General features: G+C 39.6%; 1 protein-coding gene and 1 pseudogene across 1 annotated transcript in view; one reads left to right on the forward strand and one right to left on the reverse strand.

Annotated features, from left to right (window-relative positions):
- The window catches only part of SMS (spermine synthase), an 86,811-nt gene that overhangs the window by 58,827 nt on the left and 2,827 nt on the right, over positions 1–25,157 (reverse strand). The window contains exon 2 of the mRNA XM_037046231.1: positions 22,639–22,709. Within this exon, the coding sequence (XP_036902126.1) occupies positions 22,639–22,693 (55 nt within the window). The 5' untranslated portion in view covers positions 22,694–22,709. The remainder of the gene's footprint in view (positions 1–22,638; positions 22,710–25,157) is intronic.
- On the forward strand, positions 4,406–5,007 carry LOC118987256 (60S ribosomal protein L31-like; annotated as a pseudogene).

Here is a 25,157-nt window from a genome sequence, read left to right on the forward strand (position 1 = left end):
CATCCCTTCCGTAGTATTCCTGCCAAAAATAACACAACCTGTACCTAATCATGAAGAAACATCAGACAAACTCAAACTAAGGGACCTTCCACAAAATAAGTATCCTATATTCTTCAAAAAAAAGTCAAGGTTAACAAATACAAAAACAGTTGAGGAACCGTTTCAGGTGAAAAGAAACTAAGCAGATATTACAACTAAACCAGAAGTGTGATTCTGGATTGGATCCTAAAGCAGGAAAGAAAAATAGCCATAGGAAGAGATATTATGGGGACAATCGACAACAGTGGAACAGGGATTGTGTATTAAACAATAGCTTTGTAGCAATGTCAAATTTCCTGACTTTGATCAGTGCACAAATTTCCTGACTTTGATCAGTGCATTTCACAAAGAGAATGTCCTTGTTCTTAAGAATTATAGCCTGCGTCCTGGCTGGTGTGACTCAGTGGATTGAGTGCTGGCCTGTGAACCAAAGGGTTGTGGGTTCGATTCCCAGTCACTGCACATGCCTGGGTCGTGCACCAAGTCCCCAGTGGGGGGTGTGCAAGAGGCAACCACACATTGATGTATCTCTGTTTCTCCCTCCCTTCTCCTCTAAAAAACAAATAAATAACATCTTTAAATTTTTTTAAAAATTATACCCTGCAGCATGTTTGGTGAAGGAGCAGAATATCTCTAACTAATCTGTGGCTTGGGAAAAAATATATATATATACATGTATAAATAAAAAAAGAGAAAGAGACTGACAAGGCAAATGGGGCAAAATGTCAACAATGGCTGAATCTGGGAAACGGTGTACGAGAGTTCCTTGTGTGCTTTTTGCAACTTGTAGCATTGGATGCTTTATTTTCATGGAAAATATTTAATCTGTATTTAGATTCCATACAATTTACAGTTGAAAAGAGATAAGCTTACATAGCCAAGTTGTTTTAACATACCTGAAATTTTTCCCATAACTGAATTGGGTACCAAAAACCATTTTTCTTTAATATTTACATCCACGTTGCCAAAACTAGTATATTTTTTAGAAGAATTGATCTGACTCTGAAGCAGAACATATCTGTTTCAAAACCACATCTGTACAAGTTAAGTAAATTCGGTAATTTGTGTCAACTCAGTCTTTTTAATGTTAAAATCAAAGGGGTATTGTGCTATTTGAGAAGCAATTCTAGATTTATCAATATAAACAAAGCATTCTTCAAAGTTTCCTTATAATTTCACAGCCATCTTACCTGATGCTGTCTATTTCAATTAAAACCATCTGCATATTGTTCCATGTTAGCAAAATGTATAAAATCATTATCATTGATTTAAATCACGCAAAGTTTCCATTTCAATATAAACTTATACCTGCCTAGCTAAATCACAAATAAGCCTTTTCTTTCTGCGGAACTTCAAATTTATCTGGTTCATATGCAAACATGTAAATCACATTACCATTTTTTTGATTAGTGAATATTTGGCAAGCATTCCTTTTGTTCGGAGAAGGTCCCGAATTGCAGTTAACAGCACAGTAAAACTTTGTAAAACTCTTTGTGGCTCAACCAACAAGCACTGGCAACAAACATAAGATCATTAAGTTCATCGACTTCTCCTTTCAGCGGTTCCACAAACTGGTGATGAGTCATAGAATTTGCATGTATATGCTCAACAATTTTAACAACCGTTTCCATGACGCTTTTCATAGAATCTGTTTGGGAAAACTGAGCACAAATATTTTCAGCATGTATCATAAGTGATATGAAGTCACCAGAAAAACATCAGTCTTTTGTTTTAAAATTCCAGCAAATCCAACGGCTTGACCTAACAGTTGGAGCACCAGCTGTCATGATATATTTTTTTTATATCTAACTAAAGTTTTTCTATCAAAGATATAAAAGATTTTAAAATATCTATGCCATAGTTTTTTAGGCTATGAATGGTCATTTCATTGCAAGTATGGCAGTCCTTTGAAACAAAACATACCGAAAATACTAATTAGACAATGTCCTATATTACATGAATCACACAGAGCTAAAGAAAAGTACTTGCAATTTTTCAATCTTTAATCAATTAATCTTAGATACTGTGAGAAAGGTCTGGTAGTCTACAGATAGTTATTTTGTGGTTTAATTGAAGATCTTTCTTTTTTGTAAAATAACATTTTTAGTCTTTTCCGTATATTTTTAAATGAAATGTCCATAACTGAAATAATAATTTCTTTTACTATTGCCATCTAAAACTGGTTTTCTATTACATGCAGGTATTCAAGCAATTTGAAAGTTGGCCAAAGTTACAAGTTCAGAGCTTGCTGTCACATTTTAAACAATTTCCACAGGACATTCAATTTTGAATGCAGGCGGCTAATGTTATTGTGTTTTACTCTTCTCATCAAATTCACTCTCTATTTGCTGAAAAATGTTCCTTATTTTTCTCCACTTTATCACATTTAAACAATTTTTATACAACTTTTTTGTTTTGGTTTGCTGCAGCAAATTTACAACATAGTTCTTGTAATGTTTTTTTTTTCTTCTTCTGGTTTAGTACTAATATCCATGTCTCCACCCAATTCTGCCTCAGTACTATGCCCTCTATTTAAATTTAAAAAGTTAGACTATACTTATTTTTTTTAACTTTTTAAAAAGATTTTATTTATTTATTTATCTTTAGAGGGGAAGGAGAGAGGGAGGGAAACATCAATGTATGGTTGCCTTCTGTGCGTCCCCCGCTGGGAGTTGGCTTGCAGGGAACCTGCCTGCAACCCAGGCATGTGCCCTGACTGGGAATCGAACCGCGATCCTCTGGTTCATAAGCCCGCGCTCAATCCACTGAGCTACACCAGCCAGGGCTTATTTTTTATTTTTTAAATTAACTTATGTTTTAATCCTCACCTGAGGAAATTTTTCCATTGATTTTTAGAGGAAGGTGGGGTGGGGAGAAACATTGATGTGAGAGAAACATCGACTGGTTGCCTCCTGTACGTGTCCCAGTTTGAGGATCAAACCCACAATCTGGGTACGTGTCCTGACTGGGAATCAAACCCATGACCCCTCAGTTTAAGGGATGACACTCCAACTGAGCTTCACTGGTTTAATTTCATTATAATTTAAAGTATAGAAAGTATTTCATTTTAGTTACCAATTACGATTTACATAGGTATGGTGGTAAATGGTGCTATCTGTATAAAATATTCAAATAATAAGACATTTCAGCCCTGGCTGGTGTGGCTCAATGGATTGAGCACTGGCCTTCAAAACAAAGGGTCACCAGTTCAATTCCTGGACAGGGCACATGCCTGGGTTGCAGGCCAGGTCCCCAGTAGGGGTTGCGTGAGAGGCAACCACATATTGATGTTTCTGTCCCTCTCTCCCTCCCTTCCCCTCTCTCTAAAACTAAATAAAAACTTTTTAAAAACATATTTCAATGTTAAATTAGTGTGTAGGAAAAATTTGAAGTGACTTAATCTCCCTCCCTTCCCCTCTCTCTAAAACTAAATAAAAACTTTTTAAAAACATATTTCAATGTTAAATTAGTGTGTAGGAAAATTTGAAGTGACACTAACTAGAGAGATAATGGGTTTATGTATAATACTAGAGACAACTCAACACAGTACAGTAGAGTACAGCAATATCTATGAGACACAAGAGTTAAAGTATAAATGTTCTAGAAAAATAGGAAGAAGACAGCATATTTTTGGACCATAAGACACACCTAGGTTTTAGAGGAGAAAAATAGGGAAGAATTTTTTGAAGCAAAAAATGTGGTAAATATTTAATAACATAACTAACATAATATTTCACCAATGTAAATGTAAGCAGAACTCAACAGCAGCATTAATAACCATTATTCCTCCCAAATATGGGGGGGAAATGTGTATCTCATAGTCCAAAAAATATAGTACATATGTTTACCATCACCTATGTATAAACTTATGCATTATTTTTTCAAAAGATTTTTTAAAAAGATTTTATTTATCTATTCTTAGAGAGAGGGGAAGGGAAGGAGAAAGAGAGGGAGAGAAACATCAATGTGTGGTTGCCTCTCACATACCCCCTGCTGGGGACCTGGTCTGAGACCCAGGCATGTGCCCTGACTGGGAATCGAACTGGCAGCCCTTGGTTTATAGGTCCGTGCACAATCCACTGAGCCACACCAGCCAGGGTTGCATTATTTTAAAATAATTTTCTTTTTCTGACTGTCTTTATTTTTAAAACTACAGTTGGTACTAAGAAAATTTGCATAAAAATATGTTTTAACTTTAACTCAGGTTAACTCCACGAGGCCTTTTGCCGCCTCCCTTTCCTCCGTTCCTATAAAATCCAGTGTGTTACTCTGAAACAATTTAGCACCACTGGTGGTCCCAGGTACTCATCACAGAACTCAAGAGGTACCTTTAAAAAATGATGATGATGATGATAGCATTGATAAATATGTATAGAAGCCTGGAGTCCTCTTCCTGAAATAGTCATTTTTTTCTATAACCTAAAATAATCATGTCTTTTGTATATCTATGCTGTGTTCTTTTAGATGTTCACTGAGATGTTGTACTTTTTTTTCTCGCAGTTTCCTGTGAATAATATTTTGATGTGTCTAAATTGTGAATAAACTGACAACACCTTTTTCTTTCCAACTTGGTCTTGGTAGAATGGCTCCTGCTAAAAAGGGCGGTGAGAAGAAAAAGGGTTATTCTGCCATCAGTGAGGTAGTGACCCGAGAATACGCCACCAACATTCACAAGTGCATCCATGGCATGGGTTTCAAGGAGCCTGCTTCTCGGGCACTCACAGAGATCCGAGAATTGGCTATGAAGGAGATGGGAACTGTAGATGTACGTATCACATCGACACCAGGCTCAACAGAACTGTCTGGGCCAAAGGAATAAGGAATGTCCCACACCGTATCCCGGTACAGTTGTCCAGAAAATGTAATGAGGATCAAGATTCACCAAACAAGCTCTATACGCTGGGCACCTACGTACCTGTCATCCCTTTCAAAAATCTACAGTTCATGCGGATGAGAACTAACTGCTGATTGTTGAATAAAGTTATAAAAATGCAAAAGAAAAACCCCACCCCAAAATCCAACTGACAATGCCTTAGAAATACAACAATGAGGACAAAAATAAACCTAGCACATATCTATATCAATGCTTGCCGCTATCCTGAGTTATATAATTCACTGTTTATCGTTCTCTCTTTTCCCCTTCGAATGTGAGCCCTAGAACCAGGGGCTGTTTTATTAACCTCTGAGGCTCAACACCTAGGATAAGTCCTGGCATATGACAAGAGAGCCGGCATGTATAAACCCATGAGAGAGGAGTGAAAGAATGGGAATCCAATGTATTCATTGTTTTTCACGCATGTATACACTCAGGCCCTACTATGTGGCATCTATCCTAGAATATCTATAGGTTTGGGATATAAGAGGAGAAGGATCTATTTGTTTGAATATGATAATACATTTAAAAGCAAAAATTAAAAGGCATAGAACCAAGAAGACAACATAGACCTGACACGTTTTATATAGTGGGGCATTCATCCTAACTATGAAACAAAGGCATTACTGTGAACGTGACAAGCAGTGTCCTATAGACTTCTTCTTTTTTTTTTTTTTTTTTAGATTTTATTTATTTATCTTTATAGGGGAAGGGAAGGAGAGAGGGAGAGAAATATCAATGTATGGTTGCCTCTGGTGCGCCCCCTGCCGGGAACTGCATCCCCTGCCGGGAACTGGCCTGCAACCCAGGCATGTGCCCTGACTGGGAATTAAACCGAAATCCTCTGGTTCGCAGGCCCGTGCTCAATCCACTGAGCGACACCAGCCAGGGCTCCTATAGACTTCTTTCTCAGGGCCCTGATGCTAACTTCACATGAAAGGCTTGAAATTAAAACAAAACAAAACAAAACAAAAAAACGCAAAAACCTGCTCTTCGCTTTTTTCCTTTCTCCAAATCTTGTGATTTGGGGATCAGAATCACAGTTGGCAAACCTACCCAGAGTTTGCAGCATTCTGATTTAAGCACAGATGCTGTTAAACTACAAATACAATCAAATGTTTTCATCACAGCTGGATTTCTACCTTCTCTGGCATCTGTGGGGCCCTCCTGCTGGGTAATCAGTCAATAGGTGCTCTCCTTCTCTCTGTATTCCTGTGGCATTAAGGCAGTTAGTTCCACACAGAAAATGGAACTCTAAGTTCCATAGAGTTGCTTCACGGAACTTAAGTTCATGTAGCAAGAATTACGAAAGAAACAAGATGAGACACCCCACAGGAGCGGTCTGGTATACAAGACCTTCATCAAAATGATCCAACTTTTCGTCACTGATAATAGGGCACACTGACATCAAGTGCCTTGTGATGTTATGTCATGGTGGCTGAGTTATCCATTGCTGCACAATGAATCACCACAGAATTTAGTGACTTAAAATAAATGGCAATTGAAGGGACCTTAAAATTGAACACAAACAAACAAATGAATTGAAGTGGTTTTAAAATAACACACACTGGGAAGCCAGCATTAATCCAAGTATTTCAATAAGCATAATTTGGACCACATGCACTTAGGCTACAAGGAAAAAGAACTCCAAGAATAAAGAAATATTGACCTCTAGTAAGAAAGCTTGCTTTGGATAAGCATGGGTTCACAATTCTGAAACTACTGTCTTTGCATTCTACGATTAAGCAAATAAGTAAATATATTGTGAATAATAGGATCCATGTTTTCCACTGGTGGAGAAGTAGTCACAATCATGAAAAGGGGGCAGAATAGATCGAAGACTTCCATATTGAACTGGAACTGGAGGCATCAGTTTTAATATAGATAAATAGATGCATGGATAGAGCCCTGGCTAGTGTGGCTCAGTGGACTGAGGTCCGGACTGCGGACCAAAGGGTTGCCAGTTCCGTTCCCAGTCATGGTACATGCCTGGGTTGTAGGCTAGGTCCCTGGTTGGGGGTATGCAAAAGGCAACCACACTCTGATGTTTCTCTTTCTCTCTTTCTCCCTCCCTTCCCCTCTCTCTAAGAATAAATAAATAAATAATCTATTTCTTAAAATAGATACTGATTGATAGATAGATACAGAAATACATACAGATATGTGTGTGTATATTTAGTGAATACATTTGTGTGTAAGTATGTAAATACACACAGATATGTATGTGTACAGTTAGATATCTATTTCCCAGCTTTGTCTCCAGTCTAGAAATAATGACACCCCAGTAATGATAAACATACCCAGCACCCAGATCATGGTTTCTAGATAACATTCTTCACTACAAGGATCCTTGAAGAAATGACTGATTTTAGGACTGGAACAAGGGAAATAAAGATAAGCCTGGACCATCCTGGTGTTAGAAAGTAAGGGAGTCTTCAAGGGATGTGTTAAAAGGTCACAGAAGGCAATCTGAAGAACTCCCACTGGCCCACTGTGGAATAATTTGAGCATAAATGTAAATAATAACATGAAAGCTTATAATTTATTGAATAAAGTAAGAATCCGTGAGTTCACGCTTAAATGAATGAACAAGCAAGCAAATAATAATGAAAAGACCTTCCTTACAGTGAAAGCCCAATAACAAATGCAGAAGGAATAACAAAAATCACCCTTTGGTCACTATCATCGTCATCATCATCATCACCATCATTCAGACAAATATGTCAGTGTGTGCTAAAACAAGTAGGTGAAAGTCTGGGTAGTAAGATATTTACTGAGCATCAGAGTATCTCTCCAGAAAACATCTACTAATTGCAAAGGGTAAAGCAGTAACTTTATAGTTACTGACAAATACCAGCTTAACAAATGATCAAAGCTAAGATCAATAACAGATCTAATTGACAGGATGTGCCTGCTGGCATGATGCACTGAGAAAAGATCAGCATCACTTCTGCAGTATCCCTTCCCAACACTCATGGTCTAAGTCTAGTTATGAGGAACGTTAAACTTCAAGTTAAGGACACTTTACAAAATAATAGGCCTGCACTCTTCAAAAAATATCAGTGTCATGAAATTCAAAGAAAGTATTTCAGATTAAAGAAGACTTCTTAAAGAGACATGATAACCCTGGCTGGTGTGGCTCAGTGGATTGAGTGCTGGCCTGTGAACCAAAGGGTTGCCAGTTCGATTCCCAGTCAGGGCACATGCCTGGATTGCAGGCCAGGTCCCCAGTTGGGGACATGTGAGAGGCAACCACATATTGATGTTTCACTCTCTCTCTTTCTCCTTCCCTTTCCCTCTCTCTAAAAATAAGTAAATGACCCCTGGCTGGTGTAGCTCAGTGGATTGAGCATGGGCCTGCGAAGCAGAGGATCGCGGTTCGATTCCCAGTCAGGGCACGTGCCTGGGTTGCAGGCCAGTTCCCATCAGGGGACACATGAGAGGCAACCATACATTGATATTTCTCTCCCTCCCCTTCCCCTCTAAAGATAAATGAATAAAATCTTTAAAAAAATTTTAAAAATAAGTAAATGAAAATTTTTTTTAAAAAAGAGACATGATAATTGAAGGCAACACACATCTTGGATTTTCTGTTCTGTTTTTTGCTACAAAAGACATCATTGGGACCATTGGTAAAATCTTAATCATGTATACAGATCAGGCTTTAGTATTATATCAGTTAATTGTTTTTATCATTTGTATATGGTTACATAAGATAATTTCTCATTTTTAGGAACTACAGACAAATATTTAAGGGTAAAAGAACATCATACTACTATTTACTCAAACAGTTCAGAGAAAAACAAGGGACGTCCAGATAGAGACAGATGACAGAGACTGAAAGAAGAATAAAACAAATACAATAAAGTACTGTATTCATATTTTGGGATTCTGGGTACCTGGGAATTCAGTCTATTATTGTACAACTTTCCTCTAAGTCTGACATGACGTCAGCCTTTCCACATAAATTACCTGTCATTGGTCTGTGAGTTGACTGCACTCAGATGAGTACTTCTTGTTTCCAGTCTCATATGGAAGAGTCGCTGCATGGTCCTCAACTGGATTCCAGGTTGGAAAAAAATATTACAAAGAACATCTAGGGGCCAACTGGAGAAATGTGAGTGTTATCTGTACACTAGATAACATTGCTACATTAATGTTACATTTCTTGGACATGATAAGGTGACTTTGAAGGAGAATATCCCTATTCTCAAGAGATACAAGCTAAAGTATTGTATCTCTTGAGAATAGGGATATTCTCAAGAAATACAATTAAGAGATATTAAGACAGAGTATCATAATATCCGCAATTTATTTTCAAGTGGTTCAGGAAATATAAGAAGAATAAACTTAAATACATGTGTATGTGTTTATGTTTGGAAGAAGCAAATGTGGTAAATGATTGTCAATATTGATGAATAGTATAGAGCTTTTTATGTACTATTCCTCCAGCTTTTCTGTAATTTTGAAATTTTTCAAAAGAAAGAATTGGAGATCAAAATAAAAAAAAAAGAGCATTTCTTGAAAATATTTCCCCCCCCCTCAAATACTGTAGTTTTTACATCATCCCCACATACATCATAGAATCTTAGAATCTAAGTCCTCAGAGTTCATCCAGCCCGGGGTTTATCAAATTATAGACTGTAACTCAGTCCTTGGTCATAAATAGCAGGTAGCTGGCCGGCATTTCTTCAGATGGAATGGAATGGCATAGAACAAAAGAAATATCAGTGGGCCCCATGACTTATTAAGAGACGTCTGTTTGGGGAAACTTTTGTTTAAATAACATCGACATGTATCCATGCATGTGTGAGTTCCAATGAAAAAAATGTTTCCCATGCGTCATGCTCAAAAAGGTTGAAACGATTCCACTGCCCAGGACCTTCAACAATTTCATTTCAATTCAAGGCTGGGGATTCTGTTCTTCACCAGGGCACTTTTGGATTTTATACGTATATAAAATTTTGTTGTTATTATTATTCAAATAACCCAAATTTCAGAGATATCATTAAGTGAATCTCAGTATAGTACATGAATAGAGAGGCACAAGAACTAAAGAAGTAAGGCCCTGGCTGGTGTGGCTCAGTGGATTAAGCACCGGACTGCAAATCAAAGGGTTGCTGGTTTGATTCCCAGTTAGGGCACATGCCTGGGTTGCAGGCCAGTTCCCAGTAGGGGGGCATGCGAGAGGCAACCATACACTGATGTTTCTCTTCCTCACTTCCTCCCTCCCTTCTTCTCCCTAAAAATAAATAAAATCTTAAAAAACAACTGAAGAATTATATATTTAAGAAGTACACACTAGTATGTTTAATAATCTAATAAATGACAAAGGAAGCATAATAAATTAACGGTGGAGACATGAATTCAGTACATTGTTTTGCCATATTTAGTCAATTGTTTGGGGGACGGGATGGGAGTAATAGACAGAAAACTGTACTTGAAAAATAATTAAATAAAAAAATTGGGGAAAAAATATTTTATTTTATTTATTTTTTTTAAAAGATTTTATTTATTTATTTATCTTTAGAGGGGAAGGAGAGAGGGAGAGAAACATCAATGTATGGTTGCCTTTCGTGCATCCCCTGCTGGGAGTTGGCCTGCAAGGAACCGGCCTGCAACCCAGGCATCTGCCCTGACTGGGAATCAAACCGCGATCGTCTGGTTCGCAGGCCCGCACTCAATCCACTGAGCTACGCCAGCCAGGGCAGTTTAATAAATATTTTAGAGCTTGACTCCTCGCCCTATAAAATGTATGTATTTTAAAAGATTTTATTTATTTATTTTCAGAGAGAGGGAAGGGGAGGGAGCAAGGTGGGGATAGAAACACTTATGCGCTACTGGTTGCCTCTCTCACGCTTCCAGCCAGAGGGACCTGGCCCCCAACCCAGGCATGTGCCCTGAGTGGGAACTTAACCAGCGGCCTTTCAGTGTGCTGGACGGTGCTCAATCTACCTCGCTACACAAGTTGGGGGGAAATGCACATTTTTTTAAAAGTCAAATTAAAAATAATCAGAATACAATTTGTACCACAAACCAAGAGTCAACATTATTCTTTTTTTAATTGCGATCTAATTGACCTATAAAATTGTATTGGTTGCAGAGTTCAACATAATGATTTGATGCTTGTATACATTACTTGGAAACTTCTTATTGTTGGCGTTTATTCAAAAATTAACCATGGTGCCTTTTATCTTGTTCTCAGTATGGTGCAGGATAGTTTATTCAGAAACTAATTTGCATTTTGTTCTTATAGCTCAATTCCCCAAGGGCTTTTACACCAAGCAGGACTTAGGGACCAGGGATACTGCTTAGAAAAAAAAAAGTGGTTTAAAAGCAACCTTCCAGTCTGCATTCCCACCAACAGTGCACTAGGGTTCCCTTTTCTCTACATCCTTGCCAGCACTGTTGTTTGTTGATTTATTGATGATGGCCATTCTGACAGGAGTGAGATGATATCTCATTGTGGTTTTAATTTTTGTCCCTCTGATGGATAGTGATACTGAGCATCTTTCATGGTTCTGGGCCCTCTGTATGTCCTCCTTGGAGAGGTGCCCAATCAGGTCCTTTGCCCATTTTTTAACTGGATTGTTTATCTTCCTGGTGTTGAGTCATATGTCCTATGTGTCCTCGGCAAATATGTTTCAAGGGAACAGTTGCTTCCCTTGAAAAAAAAATTAAAAATGGAACTGTCTTTCAACCTAGGGATTCCACTGCTGGGAATATAGCTTAAGAATTCCAAAACACCAATTTAAAAGAAGTTATGCATCCTTATGTCCATAGCAGTGTTGTTTACAATAGACAAGTATTGGGAAAAGCCTAAGTCAGTACATGAGTGGATTTTAAAAAACTGTGGTACATTTACAAGGGAATACTACACAGCATAAAGAAAGAAGGAGCCCTGGCTGGTGTAGCTCAGTGGATTGAGCACGGGCCTGTGAACCACAGGACTGTGGTTCAATTCCCAGTCAGGGCACATGCCTGGGTTGCAGGCCAGTTCCCAGCAGGGGACTCACAAGCAACCATACACTGATATTTCTCTCCTTCTCTCCTTCCCTTCCCCTCTAAAGATAAATAAATAAAATCTTAACAAAAAAAGAAAGAAGGAATTCCTACCTTTTGCGACAGCATGGATGGAACTGGAGGCTGTTATGCTAAGTGAAATAAGCTAGTTGGTAAAAGACAAATATCATAAAATCTTATTTATAAGAGGAATCTAATGAATAAAATAAACTAATGAGCAAAACAGAACCAGAGACGTGGATACATGGAACAGACTGATGGCTGCCAGAGGGGAGGGGGCAGGGGAGTGGCGGAAAGGAGGGGAAGGGACTAGACAAAGAACACGTGTAAATGATTCTTGAACATGGACAATGCGGTGGGGTTGGACTGTAGGAATAGAGTGTGGGCTGGTGGAGGAGGGCAAAGAGGGAAAAATCAGGACAACTGTAATAGAATAAATAATAATAAAGCAACCTCCCTTTTCCAAGTCATTGTTTGTTTTTAAGTCCAAGCTCCCTAGGGGAATTTGGCTGTGTCGATAGACGCCAACTCCATAAATTCCATCAATGGTTTTCTTTGAACTCATTGTACATATATCAGGTTAATGATTCCTCGCGTTTACAATAAAGAGATTAGCCCTGGCTGGTGTAGCTCAGTAGATTGAGCACAGGCCTGAGAACCAAAGGTTTGGTTCCAGTTTGATTTCAGTTTGATTCCAGTTTGATTCCAGGCTGCCAGTTCGATTCCCAGTCAGGGCACATGCCTGGGTTGCAGGCCAGGTCCCCAGTAGGGGACCCATGAGAGGCAACCACACATTGATGTTTCTCTCCCACTCTTTCTCCTTCCCTTCCCCTCTCTCTCAAATAAATAAATAAATAAAGATTTTAAAAAATAAAATAAAATAAAGAGATTAAATTAACCCAGGGATTCTCAACCTGGGGTTTAGGAGATCAGTGAACTTGAGAACATTTCCTCTTCATTTCCACTGATCTCTAGCAGAAGTGTTTCCTCCAACTGCAAATATAAGTATCAAACCACGGTCATGTTAGCAGCACCTGTGCCTGCTAAGAAATCATAAGTATTTTCATGTCACATGACAGTTGTAGATTTCTTGAAATGTCATTTACACTCATTGCCACTTAAAAATCATGGTAGTTATTAAACTGCTGCTAGATTTTGTTACTTAATAGATTAAATAAAGAAGTACATATATCACACATTTATAATATTTGATACCTTGATAAGCATATTTTTAATGTGATTTGTTTTCTTTGCATTCCTATATATGATGTTTTATGCATTCAAAAACATTATTTTGAAAAGCCAAAATGAAATGTCTCCTGGGCCCTTAAAAACTTTTTTTAAAAGATTTTATCTATTTATCTTTAGAGGGGAAGGGAAGGAGAGAGGTAGAGAAATATCAATGTATGGTTGCTTCTCGTGCGTCCCCTGCCGGGAACCAGGAACTGGCCTGCAACCCAGGCATGTGCCCTTGACTGGGAATCGAACCGCGGTCGTGTGGTTCCCAGGCCCGCACTCAATCCACTGAGCTATACCAGCCAGGGCCTTTTTTTCAAAAAAGTTAATAAGACTCCCAGCCAAGATGGAGGCATAGGTAGACACACTGTGCCTCCTTGCACAATCAAAAGAAGGGCAACAACAAATTTAAAAACAAAACAAAACAAAAAACCCAACCAGAACTGGCAGAAAAATCAAACTGTATGGAAGTCCGACAACCAAGGAGCTAAAGAAGATACATCATCCATACCAGTAGGAGGGGCAGAGATAGGCAGCTGGGCGGAGAGGACTTGTGGCAGTGTGGCGGCTGGTGGACCCAGCAAGGCAGTGGATGGCGGAGTGGGCAGTCCCACATTTGTGTGCAGATAAACTGGGAGGAACAACTGGAAAGCGAAACAGACCATGCAACAAAGGGCTCCAGCTCGGAGAAATGAAGCCGTAAACCTCTGACTGAAAACTCCTGTGGGGGTTGAGGCGGCAGCAGGAGAAACTCCCAACCTCAGGAGAGTTCTTAGGAGAGACCCACAGGGTCCTCAAACATACACAAACCCACTCACCCAGGAATCAGCACCAGAAGGGCCCAATTTGATTGTGGGTAGCAGAGGAAGTGACTGAAAACCAGCAGAGAACAGAGCAAGCGACATTGTTCCCTCTCGAATCCCTCCCCCACATGCAGAGTCACACCATTGCCCTGTGAGTTGCCCCGCCCCAGTAAACACCTAAGGCTCCACTCCTCACTACGTAACAGGTGCGCCAAGGCCAAAAAAAAAAAAAAAAAAGGCCCAAATGAAAGAACAGATCAAAGCTCCAGAAAAAAAATACAACTAAGAGACAAAGAGATATCCAACCTATCAGATGCACACTTCAAAGCACTGGTGATCAGGATGCTCACAGAACTGGTTGAATATGGTTGTAAATTAGATGAAAAAATGAAGGATATCCTAAGTGAAATAAAGGAAAACGTACAGAGAACCAACAACGAAGGGAAGGAAACCAGGACTCAGATCAACAGTGTGGACCTGAAGGAAGGAAGAAACATTCAACCAGAACAGAATGAAGAAACAAGAATTCAAAAAAAGCTCTGGCTGGTGTAGCCAAGTGGATTGAGTGCAGGCCTGTGAACCAGACGATAACGGTTCGATTCCCAGTCAGGGCACATGCCTGGGTTGCAGGCCAGTTCCCGGCAGGGGCCAGTTCCCAGCAGGGGATGCACGAGAAGCAACCATACATTGATGTTTCTCTTCCTCTCTCCTTCCCTTCCCCTCTAAAGATAAATAAATAAAATAATTTTTAAAAAATCAAAAAAAAATGAGGAGAGGCTCAGGAACCTCCAAGATATCTTTAAACGTCCCAACATCCGAATCATAGGGGTACCAGAAGGAGAAGAGGAAGAGCAAGACATTGCAAACTTACTTGAACAAGTAATGAAGGAGAACTTCCCCGATCTGGCAAAGGAAATAGACTTCCAGGAAGTCCAGGAAGCTCAGAGTCCCAAAGAAGTTGGACCCAAGGAGGAACACACGAAGGTACATCATAATTACATTACCCAAGATTAAAGATAAGGAGAGAATCTTAAAAGTAGCAAGAGAGAAGGAGACAGTTACCTACAAAGGAGCTCCCATCAGACTGTCAGCTGATTTTTCAAAAGAAACCTTATAGGCAAGAAGGGGCTGGGAAGGAGTATTTCAAGTCACAAAAGGCAAGGATCTACATCCAAGATCACTCTACCCAGCAAAGCTTTCATTTAGAATGGAAGGGCAGATAAAGTACTTCTCAGGTAAGGTCAAGTTAAAGGAGTTCATCATCACCCAGCCCTTAGTATATAAAATGTTGAAGGGACTTATCTAAGAAAAAGAAGGTAAAAAATAGGAACAGTAGAATGACAACAAACTCACAATTATTAACAACCACCCCTAAAACAAAAACAAAAGCTAAGCAAACAGAATCACAGAAATGGAGATCACATGGAGGGTTATCATTGGGGGAGAGGGAGAGGGAGAGAGGGGGAAAGGTACAGAGAATAAGTGGCATAGATGGTAGGTAGAACATAGACAGGGGGAGGTTAAGAATAATATAGGAAATGTAGAAGCTAAAGAACTTATATGTATCACCCATGGACATGAACTAAAGTGGGAAAATGTGAATGGGAGGGGGTGTGCAGGGTGGAGGGGAATAAAGGGGTGGGAAATGGGACAACTATAATAGCATAATCAACAAAATATATTTAAAAAAGAAAATGTAATCATAAAAAAATTTCAAGCTCTTGGACTGAACAGTTTTGGGTTTTCAAAGCCCATCTTGGTATGCACACAAGAGTTCTTTCCATCCCTCTGGGGAAATAGCTCACAATTTAGATAATTATCTCTGTTACAATGTCACACTGACATTTCGATCATTCCTCATTGGCCTCAAAGTGCTGACACCTGGTCCACAAGCTGAACCGGCCAAAAAGTTAAGCTCAATCTTCCTAACAAACATTTCTCTAAAAACTATTCTTTAGTACTGTCACAGAAAAATGTAGGAAAAAGCACCAGAAACTGAACCAGCAAACCCATGTCTTACTCCAGTTTTGCTTTCCAGTCCTGGGAAAATCATTTAACTTCTCTGAACCTCATCTATAAACACATTTAGACACTTGTGAAAATCTCTGAGTTCCCTTTCATGTTGTAAAATTTTATATTTCTCAAATTTTCTGCTCTTCTGCTGGGTGCGTTCTTTGGGATTCAGTTCTTAGTTCCTTTATTCATTCATTCGTTCATCAGATGTTGAGGTGGGAATAACTAAGCGACTATGCTAGAAGGTTCTGAGAAAATTTTCCAAGGAATCATATTGGAAAGGTTTGCAAGGCTGAGTAGAAGTTAATTAAGTGAGGAGAGGACAAGGACATTCCAGGCAGAGAGGACACTGCCAGGGCCCAGTGTGCTCAGGGCTTGATACAGGCTCAAAAGGGGCCAGATGTACTGAGCCCGGGCGCCTTGGCTTATGGGAAATGGGAGGAAGTGTATAAACAGGTCAAGTGAGATAGTCACGTTTGTGTTTTGGAAAAAACAGCCCTGGGAAACACTGAAATCAGAGGGATTCATTAGAAAGGAAGATGCTGCGACATTTGCGATGACAGAGAATGGAGACATGAATGGAGGTGTGGGCAATGGAAATGGAAAAACGAATGAAAAAATGGCAGGAGACAATGTTTATGAACAATTGGGTGTGGTGATGAAGGAGGAATCAGTGGGGACCCCAGTTTTCAGTGAGGACAATTGGGTGAAGAGTGATAACGAAGGGTGTACGGCTATTAATTAGAACAGGAAATACAAGAAAAAGAAAAGTTTCTCTGGTGAAGAAAAGTAAGTTTTGAAGTGTTGAGTTTGAGGAGCCTGTTTGACCCCCAGACAGAAATCCTGGCCAGCCTTTGGAAATACGGGCATGTGACTGTGGAGAAAGATATACCTGGGGATAAAGAACTACAAACATGACACAAGGTGACTGAAGCCATTTCATCAGCTTCCCCATCACCACCAATGGCACCACCACCCATCCGCCCAATCTCCCTGCATTGCTTCAGCTTACCAAGCCCCTCAGATCCTCACACTTGACTTTGCTATTAAGGCTCACGACAACTGCTTCTTCCTCACTCCCACCTTTCCATCCAACCTTTACGTCACTCCATAACACATCTATGCATTACTTAGGGTACAGGGAAAATTGTTGTTGCAAAGGAACCCCAGAGTATGCTAGCTTATATAAGATAGGGGTTTCTTTCTTTCTTATATAACAGCCTAGGGCTTATAGGGCACCTCTGTTCCATGAGGACACATAGGAGCCTTGGTTGATGGGCATCTCTGCCATCCTCAGCATCCCTATTAGGGTCCAAGGAATTGTTCCAATTATTGCCATTTCCCGGTTGGTGTGGGGGAAAATCAGGGCAAGTAGCTTCATCTTTAGGGAGATAAATACACATCAATTCCATTCACATCTCATTGGGCCAAACTTGGTCATATGACCACACCTGCCTTCAAGGGAGGGTTACCCAGTATCTGGAGTCTCTTTGAGTGTAAAGTCTCTATGTTGTTTCTCTCGTGGTTCTTGCTCATAGTTGTCTGTCTCTTATTAAGGCTTGTTTATCTTTGATTGTATGCTGGACATGATATATAAAAAATTATTTGTAGAAATAATTCAATGCCCAGGTTGATGTAATCTTCCTCTAGAAACATTCTTTTGCTTTTTCCAGAATCACATTAGTCCAAATTCAAGATGTGAAACTTTCTAAAGGAGCCATTTCCAGTTCACCCTTACTCCTAATGTATGCGTGCACATGGAATGAGGAATGGTTTACCAGGTCTCCACCCTTGTCAGGTCCTGATCTCACTCTTGTCCCCCTAATTCCATGAGGTTGCTACAAAGACAGCCCACCCTGCCCATGGTCTCTTCAGAATCAGCTAATGACTCCAAGGCAAAAACAGTCCGGAGTGCCAGACTCATCCCCTCTGGATTTCCGTTCTCTGCTGGATCTCCCCCCAGTAATTTATCTGTATTTTGTTAGTTTTTAATGCTTTTAAAAAGATGTTTAATACATTATGTTCAGCAGGAAGGTTGATCTGAATTAGCTAGTGTGCCAATACTAAAATTGGAAGTGTTACTTCTTTGTAGTTCCTAGAACAATGTTTCAAAAGATTAGGTTCCTGGGCCACCTGCATGAAAAATCACGTCATGCTTGTTGAAACTTGAGATTCCAGGGCTGCCATCTCAGACTTCATTCAGAACTCATGGTGCTAAAACCCAGAAATATGCACTGTTTATAGTTTCTCATCCGATGATTATGAAGACTGAAGTTTGAGGAAATTTCTCCAAAGCCTAGCCCAGAACTCTTAAGAATAGGTATTAAAGGATTTTTTTTTACCTTGTGGAACATGTCATTCTTTTTTTTTTCTAATTTTAATTGCTGTTCAAGTACAGTTTTCTGACTTTTACCCCCATCCCAGCCCACCCCTCCAGGTCTCCCCACCTCCCTCCCGTTTCCACCTACCCTTGTTTTTGTCCATGTGTCCTTTATACTTGTTCCTGCAAACCCTCCACCCTTTTCCCCTGAAATCCCCTCCCCTCTTCCCTCTGGTCACTGTCCCCCTGTTCTCTATTTCAGTGTCTTTGGTTATATTTTGCTTGTTTGTTGTTTTGTTGTTCAGCTTCCTGTTAAAGGTGAGATCATATGGTATTTGTCCTTCACCGCCTGGCTTATTTCACTCAGCATAATGCCCTCCAGTTCCATCCATGCTGGTATTGAAAGAATTTTGATTTGATTCTTTTTTAAAGGTCACCTGAAAGGGCAGAAGAAATCAGAACATATGCTTCCGTCAGAATTTCGTCACTGTTTAAATCTCCTCTCCATTTGAAAAAATATCCCCCTTAAGACAAGATGTTCCTAACGAAAAAATCTCAAGAAGCAAACCCCTATCTAAAGCCAAAGTCTAGTCCTGTTACGTTCACCTGTCTCAGGGGCAGTGTTCGTTTTGATCAGTCATGGACGGCAGGTACTAAGGAAAGGTTTGATAAAGAAGTTAGGATCTTGACCCCAAATCCATTGGTAAATCTATGAACTAGTCTAAAAAGCATAAGAATCCATGAAGCTGCTGTATCCTTTACGAAATGTTGGCAATTATAAATAGTAAGGTTCCCCACCCCCAATATCATTGTTTGGCCAAATACAGATATTAACACTAGGTTAGTCTTCAACAGTATTTTGAAATTTTATTGGTCTAAGAAATTAAGTCAGAATCACTGACTTAACAACTACTAAAGCCCCGACTGGTGTGGCTCAGTGGATTGGGCATCATCCCAACAACCAAAAGATCACTGGTTCAATTCCCGGTCAGAGCACACGCCTGGGCTGCAGGCCAGATCCCTAGTTGGGAGTGTGTGGAGGGCAGCTGATTAATGTTTCTCTCACACATCAATCTTTTCTGCCCCCCTCTTTCTCCCTCCCTTTTCTCCTCTCTAAAAATGAGTAAAATCTTAAAAACAAACAAGCAAACAAGCAAACTCAAGCCATTCTAGACTCCAGTACTCAAGAAATTCAGCCCGAGTGTTATTTTGCAAATAGCCGGCTAATCTACATTCCACACTGTCAGGAACATGATTAATTACCTATTTGGATTAGCCAACCGAATCTATGTTCCCATGTTTCTGTGACACAGTTACTTACATTTCTTAGCCTGCCCATGCTTTTGAGTGACAATGCTTTCCCAAATGTTTTTCTTTACTTTCTTACAAGAAAACAGAAAAAAAAAAATGTATAGCCAAGCAGTCTGTGAGCAACACCTTTAGATTTCTCATTCTGCACCAGTGTGCAGTGTCTTAGATTTCTTCAACATTTAAAGGAAAAGATTTGTGTGAGTTCTGGTGTTTTCCACAGCTGAATAACTTTAATATGGAAACATGCTCATGTTACACAGAGTAGACTTCAATAAAAAGGTTCATAAAATTTGAGCTTTTTAATCAGATGATCTTACTTTCTACACAGAAAATGAAATTCCATGGGGAAACCACTCATAACAGCAGGCTTTGTTCCTTTATAATATTTGTTTTTTTAAATTTCTCTCTAACCAAGAGGATACTTCAAAGACCACCTGAATAGGGAGGATGGTATTACAAGTGAGCTGTTATGCGATTTTTAAAAATTAGATCTTTTTTGGGAACCACTATCAGTTGGAAAGTGGTTTACACGTAAACTGTGCCAAATAGCTTAAACGTAAGCCAACTCTGAACATGCCTTATCCGTAAAAAAATGTTTGCCACTTCAGTAACCTAATAGGCTAGTATACGTTTCATGGGCTATGGTAACCTACGTAACCTATGACGATTGAAAAATAATTATGGCATGCCTCTATGGTTTCATTTAACCAGATTCATTTGCTTTAGTGATGGAATCATTTAGGCCTGATCAAATCTATCTAGATTATGATTCTAAGGAACCGGTAATTTGTGAGTAACAAAGTATCTCTAAAATCTGGGTGGGCTGGGATGGGAGTAAAAGACAAAACTGTACTTGAACAACTATTAAAATAAAATTTACAAAGAATCTCTAAAATCTGTATGTTTGCAACTACATCACAATTTTAGGTTTTTAAAGATACCTACTCTAAGGCAGAAACCTGGGCTTGCTTGAACCCCCTCTCCTTTATTTCCTAGGCTCTTGATAAATTTATTCATGGCTCTCACCAGTCTGGGTTTTATGTCTGTTAAGATGGGTAGGATACATGCGATGTTTGACTATGTTAAGAAAAATTAGGTAACACTTGAAAACAAGGCAAAAGGATGACAACTTGTCCTTTAAATGTTGCACTAAACTTTACTTAAAGGCCTTTATCTGACAGGCCCACCCGAAAGATTATTCAGTTCTCTAGGGCAACGCAGTGTTGTTTGATTAAGGCTCAGACATGTTGACTTGAAGATTTTTGTCCAGTGGAGATGCAAAAGAATTCTGTGCAAGGGACGTGATAACCCCAAAGGTTATGGGGTATTTTTTGACCCGTTTTGCTTCTAATTTAGCAAACTTATTTCGGCATGTTTCTCCTCTTTGAACATAAATTTCTGACTTTGGAATCCTCCTTTGTACCAGATTTACCATCCTGCTGGTGCCCTCACTAATGCATAAAACCTGTGACATGTATTCATTCTGTATTTGCATTAGGGCTGTGCTTTGAAATTTACACTGTGTCTCTATGAAGAAAAGACATGGATCTCACAAGATACCAGAGAAAATGAATCTCATTACTTTAGTTCATCCAATTTCACTTCTCTGGGAAACACATTTTATAAGAATTACACCAATGCATTTTGATTCTACCCTTTAAATCCTATTTCCTGGTCGCCTTCTGACAGAGCCATCAAGCTTATTGTCCCAGGGAAGAAAAGACAGGCAGGTGCTAACCAGAACAGAAGGGCCATTCATCAGTCAAAGTTGATTTTCTTGACCTCTTTTTAGTAAGCCAGTGTACATAAAACCCAGGCTTTTTGGAGAGAGGGATTTCTAAATAATAAAGCTTTCTTTTTAATACATAGGCCCTGTGTGTGGAATCGAAGGAGGCCCCCCAGGCTGTAAAGAAGAGAGGGGGAAATGCTCCCCCCACTTCTGTACTCAGCTGTAGGGGAAATAATGGGCGAATGGAGTCTGGGAGGGAGGTCTCAAGACACAATTGTCCTGATCTCCTCCTTCCAGGTCAAAGTACTAGGGCAGGAAATATGTTGACTACATGCTGGGAAAGTAGGGGAAAGTAGTGGGCAGGTCTGGATCCCGCTGCTCTTTGGGAGGATTAACATCAGCCCTTTGTTACTATGAGGTCACAAAACCACATCCCTCCCTCAAACATCCAGGTGCCACCTGGGGGAGCAGCAGAGGCAGAAGCAGAACTCTTACCTGTTGAACCCTTAACGGAGTCATACAAGTGGAAACTGTTTAACTACAAAGATATTTTCAAGTGTGGGATTTAACTGAGGTTAATAAATTGGACTTGATTTTGCCCCCTCCCCCAACTTCTACCTAAAAAGTGGGAGCTTATAAGGCAGATCAGAGCAGCCTTAGAGAAATAAGCAAGCTACATTTTTTAGCCTAGCTGAGTATATCATGAGTAAATTGGAAAGGGTACCACCTATGGATGTATCGGATGCTCCTCTGTCCCCTTTTTGCCATACACAGTCAACAAATGCCTTGTTACTTTTTGATTTCAGAGAGCATTGTCCTACTTCCTGTGATTTCTGGTCTTCACCTGGCACATCTGTGTACAACGCTTGTATCTCACAAGATCAAGTTGGCTACATATTCCAGTAGCAGGTACCAGAGTACAACTATTTGGATGTCTCCTCAGAGTTCTTTCAATATTTTCTCACTATATTTTAGACACCATTCAGCAAATATAACCTGTTCTATCTACTTCCTGGCGCCCTTTGCGTTGCATTAGGACCATGTGACTATTTGTGGAGCATTTTGCTGCCAATGTGTGGCTTTGCGGAGCTCTTTTTCCCTCTGATGTGGCAACTGGCAAAGCTTGAAATGGTGGCTTCTGAGTCACTATGAGGAGCAGAACCCCCAGATGACTTGCGATGGACATGTAGCATGAGTCGGAAATACATCGTGTTCTTTGGGATTGTTTGTTACAATAGAACTTTGCCTCTTCTAGACGACAGAGGTGCTTTAATGACAGGAAATGACTCACCCAAGATATTTCTTCTAAAGGTGACACCGCATGGTGCTTTCTTCAAATGGCTCATCTCTTTATAGGAGGATGGTTTTTTTCATAGCAAAAAAGTAAAGACAATTAGGTGTTAAGCTAAAAATAAAAGCATCAAGGTGAGAGGCAACAATTGTTTATTTGAGATAAAAAAAACAAACAACTATCCTGGAAGCAAAAGGTGAGGGATATTTATGAGAAAGAGAAGGGGAATAGAAGGAAGAGATGTCTGTGGGTGTTAACGAAGAAATTTCTATAGGTGCAGACAAACTAATGAGTAGGAAATAATTTTTCTTCTTCCTACCATCTAAGTTCTTCTGACTGGAATAATAATCCATTTATATTATATTTATATTATTAAAAATTGGCACACAATTTTCAATACAAATGCAGGAACATAAAGCACATTCTCCACGTATGTGGCGGGCTAGCTGGATGTCTTTTGGCACAATTGTTGCATATTGGCATGGACAGTGCACTGGTTGGTATCTTCGAAAAGGGCAACCAGATGGGCCTCACTTGCCCCTGCAAAGCACCAATAGCTGCACTTGGGAAGCGCAGACCTGTTTTGAAGTCCTGAGCGATTTCTAGTACCAGATGCTGGAAGGGAAGTTTGTGAATCAAAAGTTCAGTGGACTCCTGATCATGGCTAATTTCACTGGGTGACACAGTACCAGGCCCGTATAGATGAGGATTCACCCCTCCAGTAGAGGGTGCACTCTAGTCAGAGGCTTTTGGTAGCCAGTTGCTTTCTCTGCAGTTTACCACCGGTTGATTTAGGGGCAGTTGGCTTTCTAGGAGCCATGGTATAGAGACCTCCTTACTTACCCCCTTCTCCTTTGGCTGGAGCTTGGAGAGCTAGAGGCTGCACTGGTTGGCATTAGAGAGCCAAGGTGCTTGACAGTTATGAACACCTTGAGTCTTTCATTTTTTAAAAATAACCAACCTAAAATAATCAATATTGTTTTTTTTAAATATTTTATTTATTTGTTTATTTTAGAGAGGAAGGGAAGGAGAGAAGGAGAGAAATATCAATGTATGGTTGCCTCACATGAGTCCCCTGCCAGGAACTGGCCTGCAACCCAGGCATGTGCCCTGACTGGGAATCGAACTGCGATCCTCTGGTTCACAGGCCCGCGCTCAATCCACTGAGCTACACCAGCTAGGGCTCTTTATTTTTTTCTTTTTAAAATTTATTTATTTATCTTTAGAGGAGAAGGGAAGGAGAGAGGGAGAGAAGTATCAATGTATGGTTGCCTCTCGTGCATCCCCTGCTGGGAACTGGCCCACAACCCAGGCATGTGCCCTGACTGGGAACTGAACCGCTATCCCTTGGTTTGCAGGCCTGCGCCCAATCCACTGAGCTACACCAGCCAGGGCTGTTTCTTTCTTTCTTTCTTTTTTTAATTAAGCAGCAATGTGTGGTTGCCTCTAGTGCCCTCCCAACTGGGAACCCAGGCTGCAGCCCAGGCAGGTGCCCTGACTGAAAATTGAACTGGCGACCCTTCAGTTTGCAGGCCAGCACTGAATCCACTGAGCCACAAGCAGCCAGGGCCCCTTTGTTTCTTTTTAAACATAGGTAATCCATTCTTACTATAGGAATATGAAAAAAAATACACTTAAGAAAAATGAAGAAAAACCACCCTATAATCCTACCATTCAAGGATAGATAGCTATTTGGGGGGAGACTACCCCTTCAGACTTATATTTATGCATATTCTTTCCTCTTCCTATTCTTTTAAGGAATTTTTAATGTATGCACCCCTTTTAACAGGCATTTCACTTAATATACATATTGTGAACATGTGGTCAAGTCAATAAACATGTTTCTACATTATTTTATTGGCTGTTCATTTTTCTATTTTATAGATGCAGCATAATTAATTTTACTAATCTCCTATATTTGAGTTGTTGAACATTTGACTTGTTCCCACTTTTTTCCTAAAAATCATTAAGGCTGTTCTACTTTTTTGCATGATGATTAATTTCCTTCTAGTCAATATTTCTCATGGATTATCTTTTAGAAGTGGGATTTCTGGGTAAACACCTTTGATTATGCCAATTTATAAGATTTTGCTTGATTTCTTGTGCTGTTATAATCATGCAGTGAACAAAATTTTATAGTTTCATTTTTTAACAAAAAATATTTTCCCATGTTATCATGCATACCATAAATATAACTTTTAATATCTTTAAGTGGACATAAAGCTGAGTCGAGTTAGTCAGTTTCATCTATCCATTCCATTATTTTGTTTGTTGCGCAGTAAGGCAGCTCCCAGTTAGTCAACGGGGCGATACATTTTTAGGAACACCTCTTTGTAGAAATCCTAGTATATATTTAAGATGATTACTTTAGGATAAAGTCCCAGAAAAGAAATGATTGCTTCAAAGACCATGACATTTTTTAGGTTAGTTGATAAATACTGCTAAACTACTTTCCAAACTAGTTCTATCAATCTACATTGTGATGTGTCATGTCTTATCATGACAAATTATAGGCTATA

Source organism: Sturnira hondurensis, unplaced genomic scaffold (genome assembly GCF_014824575.4).
Source record: "Sturnira hondurensis isolate 20B ecotype Veracruz unplaced genomic scaffold, ASM1482457v3 Scaffold0005220, whole genome shotgun sequence".
Taxonomy (NCBI): Eukaryota; Metazoa; Chordata; class Mammalia; order Chiroptera; family Phyllostomidae; genus Sturnira; species Sturnira hondurensis.